Source organism: Haliotis asinina, chromosome 7 (assembly GCF_037392515.1).
Source record: "Haliotis asinina isolate JCU_RB_2024 chromosome 7, JCU_Hal_asi_v2, whole genome shotgun sequence".
Taxonomy (NCBI): Eukaryota; Metazoa; Mollusca; class Gastropoda; order Lepetellida; family Haliotidae; genus Haliotis; species Haliotis asinina.
In genome coordinates, this window is record NC_090286.1 from 59,513,472 (window position 1) to 59,537,232 (window position 23,761).

General features: G+C 38.6%; 1 protein-coding gene across 14 annotated transcripts in view; it reads left to right on the forward strand.

The window, feature by feature from the left end:
- The window catches only part of LOC137290516 (polypyrimidine tract-binding protein 1-like), a 126,233-nt gene that overhangs the window by 30,302 nt on the left and 72,170 nt on the right, over positions 1-23,761 (forward strand). For 5 of the 14 annotated variants that reach the window (XM_067821503.1, XM_067821502.1, XM_067821504.1 and 2 more), the window contains exon 1: positions 9,038-9,869. The exons of 8 other annotated variants lie outside the window; for them this stretch is intronic. In XM_067821503.1, the coding sequence (XP_067677604.1) occupies positions 9,663-9,869 (207 nt within the window). In that variant the 5' untranslated portion in view covers positions 9,038-9,662. Of the gene's footprint in view, positions 1-9,003; positions 9,870-23,761 lie in introns of those variants that run through there. One more of the 14 variants, XM_067821501.1, reaches the window with a different exon arrangement.

Consider the following 23,761-nt stretch of genomic DNA (forward strand, 5'->3'; position numbering starts at 1 on the left):
AATTTATGAAAATGCAGTACACTGCTTTAAAAATAGAAATTATGTCTAAAAGAATATGCTAGTGTTGAAAGAATTAGTGAGAGGCTAATGTTTGAAATGATAGCACAGATAGTGATAAATACTTATTACTCAAGTCAGCAGATAAATATAAAACTGTTGTTTGATCACAATGTTGCATTGCTGCAGCTGTGTTAGAAGGGAGCTGTGTAAAGTGGGTGTTTGTGGATGATTATTTGCTTGATGTCCCCATGTTGATGTGGTAGCATTTCAAGTTTTGTCGTGATTGCAAAGCGCAAATAAATGTTGCTTGAAATAGAAAGTCCTTGTTCTACACTTGTCTTTGGTTGCACATAGTGTGTGTACAAAGTTAGATATATTAGTCTTAAATCTGACACCCACTCTAACTTCTGGTTGAAGTCAGTGGCGGAGGAAATAATGTTAGTGAGTGATATGACTCCCTTCACACCTGATGTTGTCAAACAAAGACTGTTATAGCCATGTTGATGAGGTCATTCATCAAGCAGGCATCACTGTGACTACCATCAACCTGTTCATGTGCTGGGAGGCAGGTGCCCCCTACTGTGTCACACTGACTATAATGGACAGTCTGAACCACCATGAACTATCCATGTAATCAACATTTCAGGAAGCTTGAAGCCAAAGTTTTGAAAACTGGTTTTAATTACCTGCATTCTGGAATGTTTTCCCCACATAACTTAATTAAACCCAACATGTCATCGTTCCAGTGTCAGGTCTCTGTGTTAGCCTGACCTTGACTTCCATGTTGCCCATCTCATTGGGATGTGGTTTCCATTTTAACTGATGACGTACACGTCAATACTTCATACTTCATACCAGACGTTCATAGAGTACAATAAAATTTTGCACAGTCAAAACAGTGTGTCCCATCACTCAACAATATTCTAGCTATCTCACTGGTCAATGAGCAGTTGATAAGAAGAAAAACATACCAGACCAGTCAGGTATGTTGATTCAGATGATCTCAGCACTATAACAGGTCTGTGTTATAGTGTGGGAGTTAATGCTAATATCACTTTATGTGTGGACCCGGGACTTACACCATGAGTAGCCTGACAACTTGCCTCAGCCATCTTCCCATGAGGTGGCTCACCATTAGTCTCTTTGGTTGATACTAGTGGAAATGTGGAAGTTCCCACCACCTTGATCTAATGGCATTGACCTTAAACTGTTTACTTCTGTGATAAGATATTTTAGACACTGGTTGTTGGTTTGGGATTTAGTTCATGACAAAATACCAGTGCCTCTAGCAGACAAGTTCTTGCCAAGCAATCTGTGTTGAAAGAGTTAAGTTTTGAATTGGACTTGGAAGCATAATGTTGTCGGCCTCTTGTCATGTTGAATGGTCTGCAGACCCAGAGCTTTCCACATACTGTCCGCAAGTCGTGTCATAATAAGTTGTTGATACGTACACACTTCCAGAAGCTGGTCCATTATCCCATCAACCAATATCCTGAAATGTAATATGGAGACTATAGAACAAACAAAGGTAGAGCTTTGGCGCCCTCTCAGAGGACCGTTGGATGATCGAGATGAGATGCAGTTTTGATGGGGGACAACAATGGTGTGCGAGAATCGTCTGTTTCGGTGACGAGAGTTGATGCAGATTTAATTGCTGACTAGAGATGAACGTCCACCATTTTAGACTATTTGTATTGATTTGTAATGGGTAATGGTCGATGGTTGAAAATTTTATGATGAGATTGTGGGATGCAACATTGTGGAATCCGTTACGAATCAATCTTAGTTTCTCCACAGATGTCAGCTGGAGAACCATTGTATGTTCATGCCTCACTCTATGAATTGTGGACATATATACTCAGCCTTAACACAAAGGCAAAGCATTGTATTCCCCACAGGCATTCTTTGTCCAGGTTTTAACTTACTTGCTGCTTTAACTTTGTGCAAATTGAATTTCCTCTGCAGGAACAAAAATTACTGGTGAAAGTTTAAGACTTCATATTTATGTTTTCATCCAGAAATTGTTCATTTTAAGAATCAGTATTGTACAGAAATGTTGCTGTCAGTGTCGTACAATGGAAGCAGTTCCCTTGGTAGCATCTTCAGTATCAGTGATGTGTTTATACATTTACACCCATCCACTGAACTAAATCTTGAAACAGTATGAAATTGAAAGAACAATGGCACATGATGTCATTGATTTCTGTATCGGCCATTGTTGGTATCTCCTATGCCATGATGGATACCCAGTCCGCTATCTTCAGGATGAAAGCTGTTGCCATTGTCACATCCCTAGAGAGTGGTACGTTGTTTTCATTAATTATAATAATCAATAAATGTTATTGTAACTGCATCCTTTGTCATTTAGAACTTTTCTGTTTGAGGTACACAGTGTAAATCTTCCAGCTACCAAATAATGTATGGAAACAATTAAGCTAATGTATTTCTTCTCCTTGATCAGCGTGGTGCGTTTGTTTGCTGGTTGACGCAAAACAAGGCGTTACAGACAGACACTAAAATCTGTGTGTCTGTTGGTGCTTTAGCTCAGGTGCGACATTCAGAGCTCGCAAATACATTGCCTACGTGGATGGGGACACTCGGCATCTTCTGTGATAATATCACAGTATTGATATCAATTTCCCAAAGAAATGTTTCCATGGCAACTGTGAAATGAATTTTATATTTGTAAATGTTAAGATATTATAGTGCAACATTTCAGTACTGTAATCTAGTCTGTCCTGATGGCAATTCGGTAAAGATCATGTTACATGTCATCATTGCTTGAAGGATTTCCAGTTTGCAGGAGGAAGTGTGGTTTGTTCTGGTTCTTGCTGTTAGAGATGCGTCTGCATTGACAGTAGAGTATGGTGCACACTGCAGCTTAGTCTGCCGGGACTTTCCTCCTGGTTTGTGCCATATCCTTCCGATGTTCAGGTCTGCCACAAGTCCCTTGTTCCAGGTAAAATAGGTGCAGTTTGTCCACACTCCTCAAACACACCCATCCATAGTTTCTTTTTTTTCTACAACTCAATTTATCGGTTTTCCATTTTCAAACACAATTGATCTCTCATCCATGTCATGTGTCTGGCTCATTAAACTAAAAGGTATTGCTTTGTTTTTTATCAAAAGGAAAGATTTTTATGGATAAAGAGACAAAAAAAAGAGGAATGTAACCCTTAATCAGCAATCTGTATAGCCACGTATTTACATTAATTTTCAAATTGTTTGAAAGCCTAACCATTATTGGTGTGGAATTCATTGTATTGTGTTTTTATAAAATGTATTTAATTATGAATGCTAATTCATTGCTAATTTTTTTTATGCAGTGTCTGTAAAGGCAGCATGATGCTTCTTGAAAACTGCTTCAGTGGGATAGCTTAATGGTTAAGGTGTCCGTCATTATTCTTGTTCTATTCCCTTACAGTGTGTGAAGCCCATTTCTGGTGTTGCCCGCAGTGGTAGTGCTGGAATTTTGCTAAAAGTGGCATAAAACTATACTCACTCTCCCTTGAGAACAAGGCTTCTGGCATATCAGACTGAACTTATGAAATGGCAGTGTATTTCTTTGAGCTTCTGGTGCTTATAAATTCAGAGGATCATTTGAAAAACTATTTGAAATATTACTGGTTTGCAAAGAAATTGCAATGTCCGAAATTCATCTTGTTGCCAAATACTACATCGAGAATTAGCTGTGTAGTGCACAATACTACTTTGGAACAAGACAGTGAAACTGGAGTGAACTCTACAAATCTGAAGCTTTACTGAACATCTCCATGGTGCCAATGATGAACGTGCAATAAACACTACTTGCAATATTCCACTGTGTATTTGAGACACAAAAAGCCTTGTAAGATACCTGATACTCTTGTAATACAAAGGATTTATATGAAGGATGATGTTTGTTAATGTCAGCTTATGTGCTTTAATTACATTTATGACCTTTTTTTACATATTTTTTAGCTGACAACGTATCAGTATTCCAGTGTCAGGAATCTGTTGTTCGTACTTAGAGACATTTTCAACACTATGTCCTGGCACTTTGGCTGCAAGTATGTGGTTCTGTCAACAGAACACAATCAGGGAAACTTCAACAACAACGGGTGAGACAGAAGGTGGATGGACTGTATGTAATCTTCTCTCCTGTGATTTCGTCCTGCTTTGCACCGAAACATATTCATGTTATCTCTAATATTCTGCAGCAGGTATACAGGCCGATATCAACATTCCCAGGTGCCACAGGCCGTTACACTCTATATTCCATAGCCATGTCTAAATAATATCTAATTTGTGGAAGCAACCTGTCTTGATTCAGTTATTGAATCCATCGCTTTTCATGATGTCAGAAAATATGTGTATCACTTCAGTTCACTGTATTACTATTCTATAATAATCTTTTTTCTTTCACTTTTTCCTACAATGTAACTTAACACCAATTCTTGGCAACAAGTTTTAAAAGTGGGTCAATATCCTGAATTTAAGAGAGAAAATTGAAAATGTATTTAGAATGTATGAAATCAACACAAGTGCATATAGAACTTGCCAAACTTACATCTAAGTCACTATTTCCTTATTTTCATGCAAGGTGTAATGTAATGAATAATAATAATAATGAAAATTTATGTAGATATCTCAGATTTTCCTGTCCTTAGTATGTGCATTAATCCTAGTAAGATATGCGTGTTATATATTAACTTACTCAAAACATACTGAATAACCCATTTCAACCAAAGTCTTATGTCTGAAATATGCATTATCATAGATGAGGATGGTATCCATTGCTGTAATATGATTGGGTAACTTACATCACGTGATTGCAGGGATGACAAGAACCCATTGCCCAACATCCCAGTTCAGTTTTCTTTTCTGCTGATCTAGCAAATTTGTATATCATGCTGTAACTTTGTCAAGTTGTCTTTCCAATTTTAAATAAATTATATAAAACTGAATAAGAAGTTGTTATGATATCTCACAAATGCCAAAAATGCCACAATTTTGTATTCGTTTTTACTTAATCAAGATGTGAAAAGTTTATTAAAACAAGCTAAAATTGATTGAAATTGTAATTTTAATAACATGCAACAAAAACCCCTTTATTTATTAACAGTAGGATTATACCTTTCATACGGTATGTGACATGTTGTACCAGTGATGTTTTACAATCTATTATTTTCCTTGATAAGTGTTGGCTTCATCTGTTGCCATCATGTCTAGGGACGACATAACTGTCCAAGCTTCTGCTTCACTCATGTAGAAAGTGTTAATATATTCCTCTGTTCCCTAGCAATGAATGAGCACCCAGTAGGATATGATTCTGATATCAGTGTTAACTTTCACTTGGTTGTATACTCCTCAGGGAGTAGTAAAAGCAACTGAAGTGCACTTACTGATCCCTTGTTTGGGGTGATAGTTGATGAGTGTTTTGTGAGTTATTAATATGCACATTATTGTTATTGTTTATGGATTGAGATGAGTAAATGAAAATGAAGGTTTTTTGGTTGATCCTGGCACTGTCAGGCTGGTAAGGCTCATCATTAGCTCAGGGCCCTTGCCCTCTCCACACTGCCCAGACAGCAGATGGAACTTCTCCCATGAATATTTTGGAGGATCTGATGACCTTCCAATACTGGAGAAGGGCTGGTGTTGCTGACATGGAGCTTGATTACTTCCATCAAGAGATTAGAAGGTACCTTACCATAGTCACCAAGGATGTTTCACAGCTGGACACTCTTGAGTGTCAGCGAGACATAAGTCAGATCTGCATACTTGACTTGTTTTTCCTGGCAACTTTTGTGTAAATGATTTGATGAATATTGTAGTTATAATATGCTGATATCCCTCGTATCATCCCAGGATATACCGGCTGTGGGTTTGAATCCCATATTTGCCACAGTTATGATACTGGTTTTGCAAGCGTCCTCCTGGATATGAGTTTCAGAGTGATACTTTATTTCATGTTTTGCATGTTTTGCATAAAAAAAACAAAACCTAAATAACAATGCCATGCTGACATTTAGCTTAAATATTTGAGATGATTGCATAAGTTTGACAAAATCCAGCCCCATGTGTAGCTGGCAGGTGTTATTCAGGTGTTAATCTCTGTATCTTTTGTTGCAATCTTTTGTCATTGTTTAATCATCGCCCACCACAGGTTCACACACCTGATTGCTGACTGCCATTTAATGAGTGTTTTATTTCTTTACTTGTAATCTCCCCCCTGCTTCCCCATGCACATGCACACCTTCTCATTGATCCTCACATTTATTCAGGTTTTTTTCCACAAATACATTCTTGTGATGAAGATATAAAGACCATAATAGCTGTGGTTAATCCCTTTTCTGGAATCACTGCTTTTAAACAATCACTGAAACTATTTGAGTTTCTAAAGCCTTTTGAGCCCTTTGGGCACACACAAGAGCCTTTTGTCCCATGTCCGACTCGAGGGGCCAGCACTCGTCCCATAAAGGACTGGTCCTTGTCCTCCCATCAGGAAATTACAGGAAATACTGCCTATTGTTGGTATGTAATTGATGTTGCTATGGTCTGCATTAGCTGCGTCCCCAAGCTACGTCCCATTCCCGGTTGAGTTGACTACCGGGGCTATGTGGACATAATGAGATTTTAACAGGACAAGTTAATATTTAATAAAACTTCCCAGGAGAACACCGAATGCTTTAATGGAAAATCGAGTCCAAATGTCTTGAAATGCATTTTAAACCTGTTGGAAGTAAATTCATGTTGGTAGAAGGATTGTTGCCGATGATGAATCTTTCAACACATGTGATTTATAATGATGGTTTATGATTCCATTTTGAGCTGGCACTTTCCAGCAGTTTCTCAGCTCACGTCTGCATCATACATCTCCATCATGGTGCTGTCGTTTCTCCTCATACCTCCGGCCGCTGCGCTGTCTGCAGATGGGAAAGTGTTGATAGATATATTAGAGCACTGACTGATCAACATCACCAGCCATCAAATATTGTATATATGCACGTATTACACACCAGGCACATGGTGTGCAAACATCTCAAGAAAAATAGGTCTATTAGATACTAGAGATGGTTGGTTCAATGAAACAGTGTTGTTCAGATCACGATAGCAAAGAGGCATGAAGCTTCACAAAACAGGTTGTATTTTTATCCTTTATTACCCAGGGTATTGGGTAAAAATTAGTGCAAAATAATCTCTGCGTTCTCTTTTTATTTTATTACCATTGTTTCCTTTTATTTGTCTGGACATAATAGGTCAGATTGTGTTTCTTTTCAGTGACCTACAGACACAATATTGTATTTACAATAACAAATGTCTTTAAGTACCTTTTTAATCCACATGGTAGAAATTGATAAACCCATCAATTGAAATAGTATAGCAGTCAATAATATCATAAACCTTGTCTGGTATATATAAGGTCACATTGATTATGATACATAGTTGATTATTATTCTGAGGTAAGAGTGTTTGATGTGATGTTTTTGTGAAGTCAATTCACTTTTATGCCGAACATACAATTCTCACACAGTAAGGGGTTTTTGTAATTGTGGTCATGTCGTACACACTGACATGGTATTACAGAAATAGACTGGAACTGTTAAAACATGTGTTCGCCCTCAGTCCAACACCAACAGTTTGCAGAATAATGTCAACAATAAAGGATATGCTTCACACAATTCATTGGGAGCTTTTGCTCTAAGGACATGTTTGATGGAAATAATAAGTATTGCTATGAGAGGCAGATGAGAGATGAAGGTGAATGGTTAGTTGGTGATTGGAGTCTAGTTGGTGACGTGGCTGAATTCTTTTCATGGTAATTTTAAAATAAAGGGAAGTATCTAAGTAAGGCAGATTAATGTCAGCATGTATTTGCTAATAATAACCAGATCCAGCAAGGGTTTTTTCAAGAACTCTTTAGGCATTCTTTGTGTTCTGTTTTACTTAGACAGTCTATGGAAATGAAATTCACAGATGTTATACCTCTCTGTTTATTTTCATGTTCCTTTTATTTACAGATTGATGAGGTATGAATATTGTGCTTGTATATTATTTAAATATAAGATGGATTGGGTGGTTTTTGTGGTATGTGCTGACATTAGATCACATGTTCTGATGTTACAGGTTCTGGCTAACGGAGGGTCCTGACTAATCAGTTTCTCATTATAGGATGCGGACATGCATGGTTATAAGACATATAATCCAAGACTTACTTACTGGAATCATGTCTTACCTAAAAGATATTAAAGAAGTTTGTTCCCACAGTAAAGCGTTTTAGCCAGATTTAGTGCACTTGTTGGCTACACATTAAAGAGTTTAAAAACCTGTATGACCAAAACAAATAGGATTTAAACTATTAATAAAGTTATTACAAAGTATTTCATAACGTTTATCCAGTAGGCATGACATGGTATATTTACCAGTTACTTTGTAGTATATCTTTATTGAAATGGTTGTTTCAGTTTTACAATTCTGAAACACCTGTTGCAAATATCGCACATATGTATATGTGTTATATAGAAATCAATACACATGTAAAAAAATATTCACTATCCTGGCTTTGATAAAGCATTGCTGTAAAATCTTCATATGTTTCTCCCTCCTCTTTTGTCTATCCTTTAGACAAAGGTTATGTAAGATGTACAGTGAAACAAGCACCTGTTCTGTTGGTCGCTGTTAATATTAATTTGAGCAAAGATTGCTGAGCGATGGTTAGTGTCCATTTTGTGTGTTTTATTGACCCAAGTCATCCTGTGTTTGTTGGAGAGAGATGACAGAAAATGTGATGTTTTGTCCCTGCTTGAAGCAAGATCAATACTGTGAATGGTCGGTGTTGAGATCTGATGTTAAGATCAAACTGGGAGGGTGTTTCCCCATGCCCAATTTATATCTTACAACTCCAGTCTGTAGTTGAGCATACTATCTGCAGCAAATTCCAACGTAGATATCATAAATGGAATCTATTATTATCTTGGCAAGGAGCATCATGTGACCGAACCTCTGCATCCAATACCTGTCATAGCTCTCCTTGCTTACCTGGTGGAGGTGGCAGAAAGGCTCACGACACATCAGGATACATTTAGTAAAATTACCATTGATCCTAGTGGCGGTTTTCCCCGATCCACCCGGCACCTGTCGTGTCACCTGACCTGGTTATTTGTTATGCGTGGCCTATGAAACACATAGAAAGCAAATATTTGTCTGTTCTCCAATCCCATTATCAAGGACTCGGACCTGTCATAGCCTGGGCTTTCAATGGAAGACAGGAGGGTGGACAGCCTGATCTCGTTATAGAACTTGTGTGATTGCTTCAGGGGGGACAGCAGTTACTGGAACAGCACGCGGGAGGGATATTGTTTGTGAAAAAAGCTTGAAGCGGGAGAGCGTGGCCGTGTTGACATTCAGGATACAGGGAGACTTGAAAGCGTGGGGCTCAGCAGTGACTGACCTTTCTATGAGCAGTTTGATCACTGCACGGCTAGCAGTAATAGCAGTAGGCTGGAGTGATTGCCGGAACAGCCAACAAGCCAGCTGTCTATAGGTCTCCCGTCACAGTGATAGGTCAAGTCCGGGTGTGCTACTTCATTGTGTAGAGTACTCACTCACACAACCTTTTCTTCTCTCACAGGCCAGGGATAAGTGACTGGCCACATGCATGTAGTTTAGGGTGACCCACTATGTATGTATGCTGGTACAACTACGGATTGCCCCACCCTTCAGCAGGAACCACTGCTCTACAAACTACCCCGACAGTCAGTGCCATCCCTCAAGCCACACCCGCCCCCTCCCCAGCGGATCTTCTCTTGCCGGTGCCCACCTCTGCTGCCGCCGTTGCTGCTGCTGCACAGCAATCCATCATCACCCCGTTAGCTGTGTCTAGAAAGGTAGGTTCTCTCACCTGGGGAAAATGACTACATAGAGAGATGTGACATGCTTGGCTTTGGGTCCATTAATAGGGTGTTCTGTCTTAACGGTGTGGTTTATGTTGTCAGGGTTGATGTTAATGTGTTTACATCTTTGTGATGAGGTGTACCATGTATTATCAGGATGGTTTCTCTGTGAGACATCTGTTGATTTAGTGTCGGTAGTGAAAGGCTTGTTAAACCACCAACATGACTTACAGTTAGTCAGCAGTTAGAACCAATTTCATATAATTGAGGGCTATGACATTTTGTCAGTGTCAATTCCTGTGTCGCTATGAATGGAGGCAAGTTGGAGCCAGAATTGAACGGATGTTGTTACCCACGTGTTTAAGGCAGGGATGTAAGGGGCTTGTGGCTGTGAATGAAAGATGGGAGCCAGAACACAGCATCATTTGGTCACCTGGCAGACGGTTCAGTCCATTGTGTCTGCTGACTTCACCTCTGTTTTACTACAATAGAATTTGAAAAGGATTTACTTGAATTGTTAAAGTGTCATTTATTGTCTGATGGGGTTGTCAGGGGTAACAGGGAATTGTCCGCTATTCAAGCGTGGGTATGTGGCCTGTGTTTTATGACCAGAACGTGTAGACACCTCTGTTGCTCACAGTGAAACCACTACAACGAAATACCATCATAAATTCTACCCAACGACTCCAGGTTGAGACACTGGTCTCCTCTTAACATCCCGTTACAAACATATGTTGTAGATATTTATGGGTACCCTACTCAAACTAACCCTAATTCTGCTTGAAAATTATACCCATAATAAAAGTTAGCATGAGCATTGTCTGATATCTGCCCACCCCACCTGACATAGATCATCTCGCATGCAAATATTGACATGGCAAACAAAGATTGTGCAATCTGTAATAGCCTTGAATGTCAAGAGTGAGAGTGTCGCCTATGAGTTAACCATAACAGCAGGAAAAAGTCAACTAGTTTTGATATACATTAGAATTTGGAAATTTTGAATCAAAAGTGAACATGTTTAAATTGTTTCAAATGGCACAGGAAATATTTATATGGCGGAAATCTTTGAAAATAAGCTGACATGAGTAACAGGTGTTCTTTATACAGCCACACAACCAGTATTCCTTGTATTGAAAGCAAGAGGAAGTATATTGGAGAGGGTATTTCCATTCTAAGAACAAGGAAAGAGAGAGCTGTTCTTTAAGGAACATCGAATTGAATTCCCAGGTTGGAGGAAGTTAGCTAAAATTAATTGGTGCAGACTGACTTTTTTAAATTCAATTTCATGGGAATAGTTTAAGAAGCTGTTTTATCAAGGAAGTGTGAAAACCAGTTTATTGTTTTTTGCATGACTTTAGTAGTGTGTGAGCATATCATGTAAGTCCTGTCTCAACTGAAAGGCTCAACTATTGACATAGAATAAATATTATTTATTTGCTACATTGTTAAATGGATATGAAGGAGTTGTGTGTATTTATTTGTCACATTTTTGACTGACCTGTAGGCTGTGCTAACAAGGAGCAGTGTTTTTAATGAATCCTCCAATGTAAAACCTAGCTGTTGCTCATCTGGATATGATGGCGACAAGTTCTGGTGTGGGATATACTGTAGGTAACAGCAGCAGCTGGGTGGTGGAGGGGGGTGTCACCTGCTGCAAATTAACCAATGGTCATTTGGATGTGGACAAAGGCTGGTCAATAGATTTGTATCAATGCCAAACATCAACAGTGGGATATGAGGTTATTATGTAATGGTGAATAACAGCTGTATACTGTGGCTTAAACTAGTGTATGTAATGGTTGAAATGAGAACAATGTAGTTGTGTAGGCCAGCAGGAAGTGTTGGCTGGCCACCAGTCTGACCAGCAGTGGTTGGCTTATCTTACTTCCCAGCTGCTCAACCCCCATCCTCCACACAATGTGCTGGATAAATGATATCAGCTGCTTTCAAATGTTTAAATTCTTTGTTAGAATCGGCTTGAATAGTTCTATGTTATTTTTATGTCATGCAGGACGACAAGGGACTGATAGCAATCACCCTGTGATATTACAAACAGCATTTATACCTTTGAAGTATAAGTACAATTGTCTTGCACCTGGCATCATCGTGTAACTATGACAGGGACGAACAGAAAAATACTGTATCACTTCAGTATTGATCATGGAAGTACCCATACAGAGATTGTCCTGAAACTAATTGTGCAGAATTTATGTACTTTATTTGTTAATATTGAACAACTGTCCTGACTGGCCTGTCATCTCAATATCCATGCCAGCTTTGAGAAGTGGTTCCAGCTTTTCTTGAGCTGATCCTCCTTCATGTCTTGTGTCACATACCACCATGTATTTCTTTTGCTTTCCATTCATCAGTCTTGAGAATCCTTCGTGAGAAATCCCAACATGTGTAATGAGAGAATTCGTATTTGGAAAGGAAGTTGATTCGGGATGCCCATGTTCAGTTGACAGAGTCATCTGTTTTGTCTGAAAATTAATATGAAGATATGACAGCTATGTGTGTGAAAGAGTGTGCTAATTGACAGTGTGCATGGATGGAGGGTGGAGCTCCAGGTACTGGATAGGCAACACCACCTTATATCCTTGACTTTCCCATTAATTGCAGTGTATCACAGCTGGGCCTGTTAGTGCTATTTATTTGCTTCAGATAGCTGTTAACAGCCTGCCTTGTGTATTAAATGCTTTTTTCTAGGGTATAAAATCAAATGGTTTTCCATAAAAGCCCTTGTTCTAACATTCCCGAGATGAAATAATGAGGACGTGGGCTTTGTGTCACGCAGGGATGCCTGCTTGGTGGTGGGTTATTTTAGGAAAAGATAGTAGACAATAAAGTGGCAGTAATCAATAACTTTAATTGACAGTTTAGCTCTGGTCAAAATTGACACCATGCAAACTGAATTGAAAATAAGTTTTTGATGTGTGTTGAGGGACAGTGCAGTCATGCATGCCCAGATGAGATGGAGCAAGTAAAAAGCTTTCATGGAGTTTGTTTTAATGGTTCCCGATACAAGATGTGTATGTATTTCCAAAGTGCAACCACTTGTATTATAACCCAATGAACATGAGCATGGTGGGCCTTACATCAAATGGTTAAATGACTCTAACCCTGGTGAAAGGGCAAGAATCAGATTCAGCAGTTTCATACATATCAATCTACTGTACAATTTACTGTTGAGAGTTAGAGGCTTATTGCCACCCATGGCTTTAGCTCAAGTTAGGTCTAACTTGTTTTGACAGACAAATCAGATTCAGGTGCTTGCCTTGACATTGGTAACCAGAGAAGACTTGAGATGATGCTGTCATATGAGTGCTTTAGAGAACTGCAGTCTATAGACTGCCAGGAATGTTCCCTGGTATCGCTCATCTGTGTCTTGTTATACCATGCCAAAAGGAACTAAGTACAAAGGACTCTGTTACTTATTGAGGCGTCCTCAATGTCTATTATTTATATATATTTGCTACCATTGCTTTCGAGTCTAACTTGAATGGCATGACTGTAAATGTAACTGTCCAATAAGATAACTCTCAGGAGCAAGAGAAATCTTATGCTAAGTTAGGGACAATAGTATTGTCTGTTGCTGGTGATCTGTCACTCCAAAAATGAAGCTATGGTTGTAAATTGATCTAGGTATATATCATAATAGATGGAGATTTAATACACAGGATGCTGGTGCAGATGTAGCCGTCGGGGACAATGACCTGATGATGGTGGTTTAGATGTCTGTAAATTATTCTGTGATACTTAACTAAAGCTCACCTGATTCCACATGTTTCCGTGTCTATGTTCACTTTTTGAGGGAGTCAGGTGTGAACATTATACAAGAGATGTCCAATAATGTCAGCGAATATTTTGAAGTCATCTTCTTGTTTCTAGACTTTGGAAGTTCAGGGTAATATAAGGTAGGATTGAATCATGTAAGTAGTGTTGAAGAAACACTACAGTCAGACATAGTTGTGTTAAATCGAAGGCAAATTTTATATCAATGCTTCCAGTTACCTGAGGTTCAGTACAACAGCTGAACAGATATGCAATACTCATGTATCATGCTTGAACTTTGACACAATGTTTGACACATCTTTGACACATCAAAGTTCGACAGAGTGCTGATTGACTGTACTAGCTGGTCATTGACAAATGATTGAGGTTGGTATTTTTAATCGGTTGGTGACATATTGTATGGAAACATTCATTTGGTGGTACACTTGATCCAAGACAAACATATGAACTAAGTTGTGTTGTAAAAAGACAAAAAATCTAACATGTCTTAATTACATAACCTTAAACTAGCAGTATGTCAGAATAGACGCAAATAAAACAAATCTGTAATATATATTCCAGATGTAAATCGTGACGTGTATTAATTTTAATTCAGTTTTAATCACCAACTGCTTTAAGGCTGCAGCACCATCTGTTGGTCTCTAGTACAGTTTGGAATATGTCATTTCCCACAGTGACGGTGAGAAGTATAAAAACCTGAAGCTCAAGAAATTTGTTTTTGTGGAGCTACCAGAAACCTGAAGAACTTGGAAAAATGGAGGGACTGTGTCAATTATAGGCAGCTTTTGCTGACTGATCGGCTATGACACTTTACTGGGGATCAGATTTCTGTTTCTTTTGAAACAGGAGTAGGGAATGTTTGGCAAGGACCAGCTGCAGGAATTGGGTGATAGCCTATATGCAGACTGGGGAGGGCAGCATCCAACCACTTATAGCGGTACCCCACTTGTACAAAAGGTTCCAGTCATGACCATCTTGACAAGGAGGCTTGTCTTATGGCTTGCAAGGAACAGCTTATTCCTATGGTGTGTGTGGTATTTGTCCCCTGATTTGTCACTGTGATGTGCTGACAGTTGTTAAAAATGGCATGGAGGATGGTGCATCAAGTCACTGTCTTCAGCATATGTGGAAGAATCTTTGCAGGATGGTAGTATTTGGGGATGTTCTGTATTTGTGAGGAGATAAGTTACAGTTTCCACCTTCTGGGGGTCGAGCAGGTTGTCTGGCTGATTGGCAGGGTTTTCCACAGTTAGCCAACATTATACAGCTAACAAGATTGCTTAAGAGTCGAGGGAACATTTCCCTTCCTCTTCTAATTCCCTTTGGCAGAAGGGTCACAGCCCAGCCCACCTTCCCAGCACCAGTGTGACAAGTTCTCACTAGCTGTTTGTCTTACCTTGCTTGGTTCAACCTCTGTCATGGCTAAGGTCTGATCTGCAGCGGAAATAATTGTAAACATTGTTCATTATGCAGATTTCACACCAACTATGGTGGTATTACCAATTCCCCATTCAGAAGGTAGTGTAACGGATGTTGTGTTGGAACCATTGATTACCACTGCCAGGGAGCTGGTGGCCAGATACATTGGTCAGCTGGTTGGCAGGTGTGGATTTACGCTCCCAAGTCACCTTTGGCTAATTTGCTTACCTCAGTTTTTTTCTGTGTGTGAGATGCTGTCATCTTAGATTACAGTTTAAATTGCCACAGTATATGATTTAAAGAACTGGTTTTGTTTTGTGTGAATGCTTACCTTGTTTTTCATTGATAATTTAAAGATGTCATGTGGTATGTGTTCATAATGATATATTTACATAATACCAATCATATACAACAAATACGCATACTTGAATAATAAGAAAGAAGTTTGGTTATAAACCTCATATGAATGAAAATAGGGGAAAAAATAATTTTGAAGAAATGATAGCAATGTGTCTGATGGAACAACCTCATAGTGAAATCCTTTATGTAACACAGCATCATTTAAGTGGCATGTACACTGCTGTGCCAAACTGGCTGATACCCAATGTGTAACGCCTCATTGGCTCTAATTGGAATGTGGGACTTGTAATGAGGTGTCCAGTATCTTCAAGAAAATCCCATGTAATCTATCATTTTCTGATGCTGACACTGTTTCCCATCATGCGTTGCTCCAGCTTCAGGAGGCAGGGGAAATTCTTCAAATTTTATGAGTTTTTTTATCAGCCACAAGTGTTGTTTATGAGATCTTAATGTGATAGTACTCATGTTTAAATCAAATAATCATCTCTTTAAAATTGTTTCACCAAAATTGGTTTATTTTATTGGCTTAATTTGGGACTTAACCAAATGATAAATTGGCAATTGCTCGGTCTGTGACTTCTGTTTGGAGCAAATGTATGTATTTGCACTGGTTATTTTCATGTCATCAATAAGGTGGAAACAAGGCATACTGTTTTGGCATTTAGCAGAATGTCATTTCTGTGTGTAATCTGGAGAATTATTTCATTTCAATAGAACCTTACGAAAAACAATATTTGACTACTTTGTCATAAGTTTCTTTATTTGAAGTGAATGTTCTTTTCCTGAAATCATTACAGTAGTTACGAGCCATTTATCTAAACTTTCACATTGATTTTTTTGTCATCTCTCAAAATGTCTTGACCATTATGATAATGTAGACCTTTGTCAGCCATGACATGATGTAATCCTCGTCAGTCATGACCAAAAGGAAATAGATAAAATGTTTATGAAATAGAAAATAGAAATGTTTTTCATTAGTTTTGCAACCTGACGGACATCGTCTGGAGGTGAGGTGTTTCTGTGGACAGAGAGGGCAGGCAGGCAGCAGGTAGTGCATGCTGGGGTATTGTCTGCAGCTGCCATCAAGTCTCTTACAGTCAGTAAAGCCTCTGCTGGATTGCAGTACAGACCATACTGTCATCTGACTCTTGTCCTGACATTTGAAGGAAGCTTGTCAGCTGTTTGCCAGCTTGGAAGCTCTACAAGTCCCCAGGAAGGATTATCTTGCTGTTCTACAATGAGATTCCAGTCCACTGTAATTGTGATACAGGAGATTACTTCATGTATGCAAAGAATGCCCATAGATGCCTATGGTTTACATGCTGCTCATGTTGCCCTTGTTGTATATGAATGCTGTGCTGTAGAAGTGATACATTTTTGTCAGATTTAAAAATATTAAATCATTATTCAAGGCTAACATATGGTGAGCGGTCATGTGTTCATAAAACATCTGTGTTTGTTTCTGATGCAGGAGACTAAAGTGTGAATGCAACCACTTCAACATACTCCCCTGCCCATGAGATTATGTCATTGCCATACAGTCTGCAGGTGTAGTGTTTAATGCTTTAGCCATCGGGGCTCTTAAACAGCTGTCACAGCCAGTTTCACAGCCTTGTTAACTGAATAACTGTTTAGTGATTTGAAGATGCAGTATTTTCCATTTCCTTCTATGAGAAGTCCATATGTCTAACTCTACTCTAAATCTACCGTAGTACTGGAGTTCATTGTTGTGAGAAACCATGATACAGTCTGCAGCCTGTTCCCTATCAACAGAACACATGTATTGAGCAAGCAAGGGTGTTCAGCCTATCACATATGTCTTCTCCATTCATTGCCAGTCTTAATGGAAATGTAATTTCATCTGTTCCTTACAACTTTTGAGCAAGCATGGTTTGGTTCTCCAAGATGTTTCAGTTGATGCTGAAGTGAGGCTTACCTTTCCATGCATGGATCCCCTGATCTGGGTTTGAGTACTGACTCATCGTGATTATGATGCTTGGTTTGTTTGCACCATGCTCATACTTGTCAAGGATGAAACGAGTGTGTTTAAAGAGGGAAACAGTTTCGTCCTGGAACCTAACGATTATGAGCTGAGCTTGACAAAGATTAGTTTACTCCAATTAGAGAGCAAGACTGCTTGATATTCTACTACAGTATTGAAAATGAGAAGGGCGATAAGAGGGAAGAGATTCGTAGACATTGCAACAGGATGGCAAGCAATATTTTGATATTTTATAAGACTTAGAGCAGTCTCCCATATGAAACAGCCCTTCTAATTATTTGTTGCAAGACACAGTGCATACATACAGTAAGCACTTGAGAATTCATGCTTAAAATTTGCAACATGAAACATTCCATGAATGTGTGCACCGTAGAATCAGTACATAATGTCTACCTGGCCTTTTGTGCCTGGAGGTGTTTCTATTCTTGAAGTGATGTACAAACACCTCTTTTTTTTGTTACAACAAAAACAGTGTCTGATGAAATTGTGTCTGCACAAGACGTACCCATGGCCGATGGCCGTGAGCAGGAGGAAGCCAATGCATTGCAGTGTTTGATAGACTCTGAGAAGCTTGGTTACTATGTGCAGACTAATTCTTTAATAGAATTATCTTATTGTCCAGTCTCGCCCAGTCCCCTGTGAAATATTGGCAACCAGCGGTGAGCCTTCCAACTACCAGTCTATTTGTGGATGTCCACGCCCTCTAATGACTAGTTGCAGTGCAGCTGGTGGGGAGGCGTTGACAAAATGACAGAGAATTTGGTATTTCCTGAAAGAGCAGAGAGGAAATGTGAACTGTGATTTCTGTCTACCCTAGGTCTATTTGAGTCACTATGAACTCTGGGCTACGCCATGCATATGTCAGCTGCTTATTGTATGTGTGCTGTAGATGTTTCATTACACCAAGAATATACCACACAAGATATAGAAGATACTGAACAACCTGTGTAATACCATTTTTATTTGATGAGTAAATGCTGTGGTATCACACACTTTTGCTTGTTTGATACTAAATCTTCCATGAAGTTTGATAAAAATGATATTTCACGGGGGTGAGTTTAGTATTCTGTTTATTCCTCTCCAAAATAAATTGATGGATATTGCCTACAGTGTGATGACAATCAGCTTTCCAAGAGTTAAGCAAGCTTTCATACAATTATGACAGATATTACCACTGTGGCATCATAACTGCAAACCATTATGATGTCATAGTCTAGCTGTATTACACTAGTGTAATATTGTCATGAAAATATTACTGTGCAACTAATAAAATCAGTATATTAAAGCTCTTTCACAGAACTGGAAACAGATGGGTTTTCTTTTTCAAAATGCCCTCCATTAAACATGAAGTAAGATGTAGGGGTTTCTCCAAGGTTCCTTGAAAACTGTTCATGATTTTGAGTGATTCAGAAATAAAATTGTAAAGAATCAAGATTTTGTTGCTTTGAGGTTTAAATGTTACATGCACTTTCTGTTCAATCTGTGTGGGTTTGATTAGAGGTGGTATTTGTTGTCAAGATAGGGTGTTTTGTTGGAATTCATGTAAGCCTTATGTCTAAAGACAGATTGGTTGTGTAGAGCTGTATTACTGAGGTATTGGGATTGATTCCCTCTTTACCCATACTCTGATGTTTCAAAGTTTGTCAGCGCCAAACTTGTGCTCAGGGTTTTTGCTGAATTGGTCAACTTCTAGGTCCTGCATTGTTTCATATTTCTGTTCTTACACAGAGGTGACAAAGAAGCATTTAAAGTAGCCACCTCATTCATGCACCTGCTGAAGGTGTTCTAGTGTGATTAAGAGACAGTGTTTCCTTCTGATCCCTTGTCTATAGGTTGATTCAATTGGCACATCTCTGAAGACATATCTGACATAGTGCTTTCCTCCAAATTTCATGCAAGAACTTGTGTTGTTTGAAACAGATGCCAGTGTATGTGTGTGTTATGCTGCAGGAGACTAGTCTTGACAGGAGAATGCAATGTATTCACAAGGAAAGGGATTCGGAATGTAGCAACTCGCACAGTAGTGGAGGAGGATGATGTTCTATGGATACTTTGATGCTGTAGTTCCGGTCACTGATGGCAAGCACCAGAGGACTGGCTTGCTTGCTGCACATGTGCAGACCATCATCCTCCCTGTCACCTTGACCTTTGTGACCAACATGCTTCCTTGTTGGAAGTGATGGGAGAGGGCAGGGAAGAATCTCAGGAACAGCATAAACATTCTTGTAAATGGCTTCATCATTGTTGAGGCAGATGGGACTCAAAATATTGTTTCTTGCCAGAAGACCTCAAATCATATTTTGTGTGCCTTTATTCTCACTGATGCAGTGGGAACAGTAGACTGATGCTTAATCTCTGAATATTTATCGTTTTGATTGTAACAAACAAACCCATATAAAAATTGAAGAGAAACCCCAAAGAGACCAGAGATTCTGAACCTGACCAAATCTAGACTTACTGTATTTAGGGCTTTAGCACTGCAGAGGGAGTTTGGCAGTAGGGAAAATGATACTGTTCAGGGACTGGGAGACAGACTATGGACACAGAAGGGTGCAGATTTAAGAATTTACTACACTTGATAGTTCAGAATACAGCATGGCATGAGTTCAGATTTCAGTGGAAATATATGTCGTGGATGTTTGAATTTTTTCAGCATGTGCCCAGTTGTGTGAAGTTGGAAAGGATAACTGAGAGATAAATGATAGAATCATTGAGAAACTTCAGTAGGCCTTTTGTGTGATAGAGTAAGGTTCTACACATGTACCTGCCTAGGGCAGGTTTGAAGCATTATGTTGGGAATCTGACAAATCTACTGGCACTGAGGCAGCAGCCCAACAAAATGGGAATAATACCTCATCCATTTGATCGCTGGTTGTATTAACACAAAGAGCGCATACTTTTGTTTGGCATTTCCTCTTGGTATTGGAGGAGTATCAAGTTGAAAATGGCCTTAACCTTTCAGACCATCTCAATTTAATTTTTTGTTGTTGTCAGGTTAGTGTATTCTGTGTTTTCCTGGCTGTTCCTGCCGCATCTCTGAAGGACATTGTTCTCTCCCAGAGCGTTAACGGTGCACTGGCTCTAATGTTCCATTGCTGAATAATTGTTGATACTTATTGATTCTCCGACATGGCTGAGTGAACTTGCTGAATTGAGTCAAAATAAGTTCAGTCTTGTCATTACAAAGGTTAAAAAAGCTTTTAATGTCTGGGAAATGTTTACAGGCTGAATTTGTCATTTTTGATAGTACTGAATTGAATTGAGTAATAGGGAAGAAACAGGTGGTTAGGCTGAAGTATTCATTTCACCAGGGGCGAAAAGAGGTAATAGAATGTTGTGGAGGAAGGTAGTGGAAGAAGATGACTGTTGTTTAGGAAAATTACAACTTTCCCCAAGTGGATTTAATGGAGTCAACGAGTGGATCTTGAGATCTCAACTGCTTGTTGAGGTTGATGGGGAATTAGTGGTAGCTTAGTTACTTATGCGGCATCACAGACTCTGTACTGGGTAATTTGGTCCCCACTGCAGTAGATGCAGCTGTGAAAGGGTTGGCAGGTAGCCCAGTAGTTGGTCAGATCACTTTTATCAATACCAGGTTGTTTCCATTCGATCTCTCATACCAATTAATGACAGCAAGATCACTTGTACTCAAATTGTACTAGTTGATGTTCAGAAGGTGATTCTCTTCTGTGTAGGTCTTTATATCTGTCATTATATGTCATTTCGGATTTCTTCATGTGTATTTTTTTTTAAATCTTGTCGAAATGTAAGTAACTAAATCAGTTTTTAATACAAAACTACTCTTTCACAGTTACGTTTTGACCAAGGACTTATCTACAGAGGACATTTTTCTTATAATCTTCTTGATTCTCCCATGTCATCATTACTTCTGAGCAGATGGCCAGAATCAGCAGACTGGTTACCTTATGCAGCTGACGGGTGTCAGAGAAACACGAGAAACAATAGTACTTACAGATGAATCACATTGTGTGTAGTTCTTCAAAGATATTTAGAAGTTGGACAAACATGAATTCTTGCTCTGAAACATTGTATAAATGAAAAAAAGGAAAGAGTTCTTATCCATAAAACAAGTCATGTATTCACATTGTGTGTCAGTTAGTCATCATGGCGAATTATCAGAAAGGCCACTTGATACAAGTCATGAAATGTCATTGCCTCTTTCACACTTCACTGTTCATTATTTTACATTGGTGAAAAGTATTGTTACTCACTTTCATTACAAATCCCATGTTATGCACAAGAGAAAAAAATACAACTTTCCTTTTCAGATGTGGAGCTTTAAAAAAATTAAAATGTAGAACTACCCTTTGATTAGGCTTTTTTGTGTAATAGATGTGTTTTGTTTTGTGTGATGTGAAATTAATAAGATGTTTCCCCATCACAGAATTGTGCAGTGTAGACTAAGCCCATGTGGGCATTATGTTGTTATCTCCGTGTAGGCTTTCTGGTGCGTGTGAGAAAGCAGGAACAAAAGTTGCCTTGACGGCAGCATCAAGTGATTAAACTACCTTCCACTGCTGGGCAGGCCGTTAAATAATTAAATACATCACATTCACCTTTCGCAGGAGTGTGAGGCTCTTTACAAAGTGTTTATATAATGTTTCTTTTATGACATTGTTGGTATCATACACTGTAAGGCCTACTTGTCCAAGTCAAGTGAGAAATGAAGACTTTTTTTGTGTAAGGTCGAAAGTTTGCTCACAAGAATGGGTTTGACTCTGACCGAGAATCATCCAGGCTCTTTCTGTTACCCTCTCCTCATCTATGGTTGAAAAAACACAAATGATTTGATCTTTTTCCAATGTGTCTCCATTAGGAAGTAATTTTTAATTTTCAAATGCTTGTTTTCCAGTGGGTATTTTTAAATATGTTTAGTGTCAATTATTTTGTTATTAATTAGAAAAGGAGGAAATTATTTGAATTTGTCTCATAATTATTTCCTTGTGGTATTGCTGATAGAAAGCTGTTTAGGTTGTATTTGTATAACTGTCACTTGGAAATAGATCTTCCTTGTATCATAGTTTTCAAATGCTCCAACTTATTTTCCCTGTTCACAAATTTTCTCTTTCATTGCTATGGTCGTGTCTTGGCTGCAGATAATAGTGTGAGACTATATCAGGTCAGAGTCAATATGAAATACATGTAGTGTGTTTGACAATCTCAAATAGAACTGGCCCTCCACTGTCATCTAGCAGAGAGCTAATGGTTGCTGGCTGGGGTATGTTGACTTTGGAGCGGACAATCTACTTGTACTTCGTCATACCATGCCAGCCTGAAATAAGTCGACCATATATGTCAGCAGAATTTGGATCTGCATTATGTGGAGAAAAACATGAATTCACCTTGCTATAACCTGACACATGTTTATCCTAAATAATATTTGTAAACTACATCTGCATGAAAAAAATTCTATTCACTGATAATGTGCGAAATTACTTTTAATAATTTTTCATACATCACAGACTGTTTGTATATCAGTCATGTCAGTATTTAATTAAGGGAAGATCACCAGTATTTGCACCTGTCAACACTGTTTTGGTTTACTGATTGGAGACACACAAGATTGTTATATAGTGCTCTGTTTTGACATTTACCTGTATCTTATATAACGTTCTTGTACAGTAAATTTTCTTGTTGGTGTATTATATACTGGACAAAAATAGTTAGGGATATTTGTAAATTTTGAAATTATGAATAATGATGTATTCACTCATTGTCACACAGATAAAATATCAATCATAAAAATAACAGTATCCCTAACTTATTTTGTCTAGTATATTTAGGGTACTGTAGTTATTTTCAGACTATTCATTCAAGTGGTGTATACATCTATGTATCATACTTTGAGCCTCCTGACTTAATAGCAAATAACAGGAGAGGTTCATAGGTCAATATGAAATATATGTCACACTGACCAGGGCTTTACTGGTATTTATGACCAAGCTGAAGTAAAGACACAGCTGTAAATGTAATTACTTTATGATGCTGTAGGGTAAACTTTACAACATGTCTGCTATAAACATACTGCCCTAGGATATGCTAGGTACAACTGGTGATATTCCACTTCACAAAACAAGAAAGCATTCAGCATAATAACAACCTAGAAACAGCATATCTTGATTGTTTGCTACAAAGGCTGACTTCACCGGCTTACACTCCTGGGGTGTTTTTTGTTGTTGTTGTGTATTTTATGTGTTCGATTCATTCAAACAATTTGTTCATAATGTCATGAAATTGGTTATAGTTCTTGCAGACAGGTTCCCTTAGTCAACTGACTATGAACTAATAA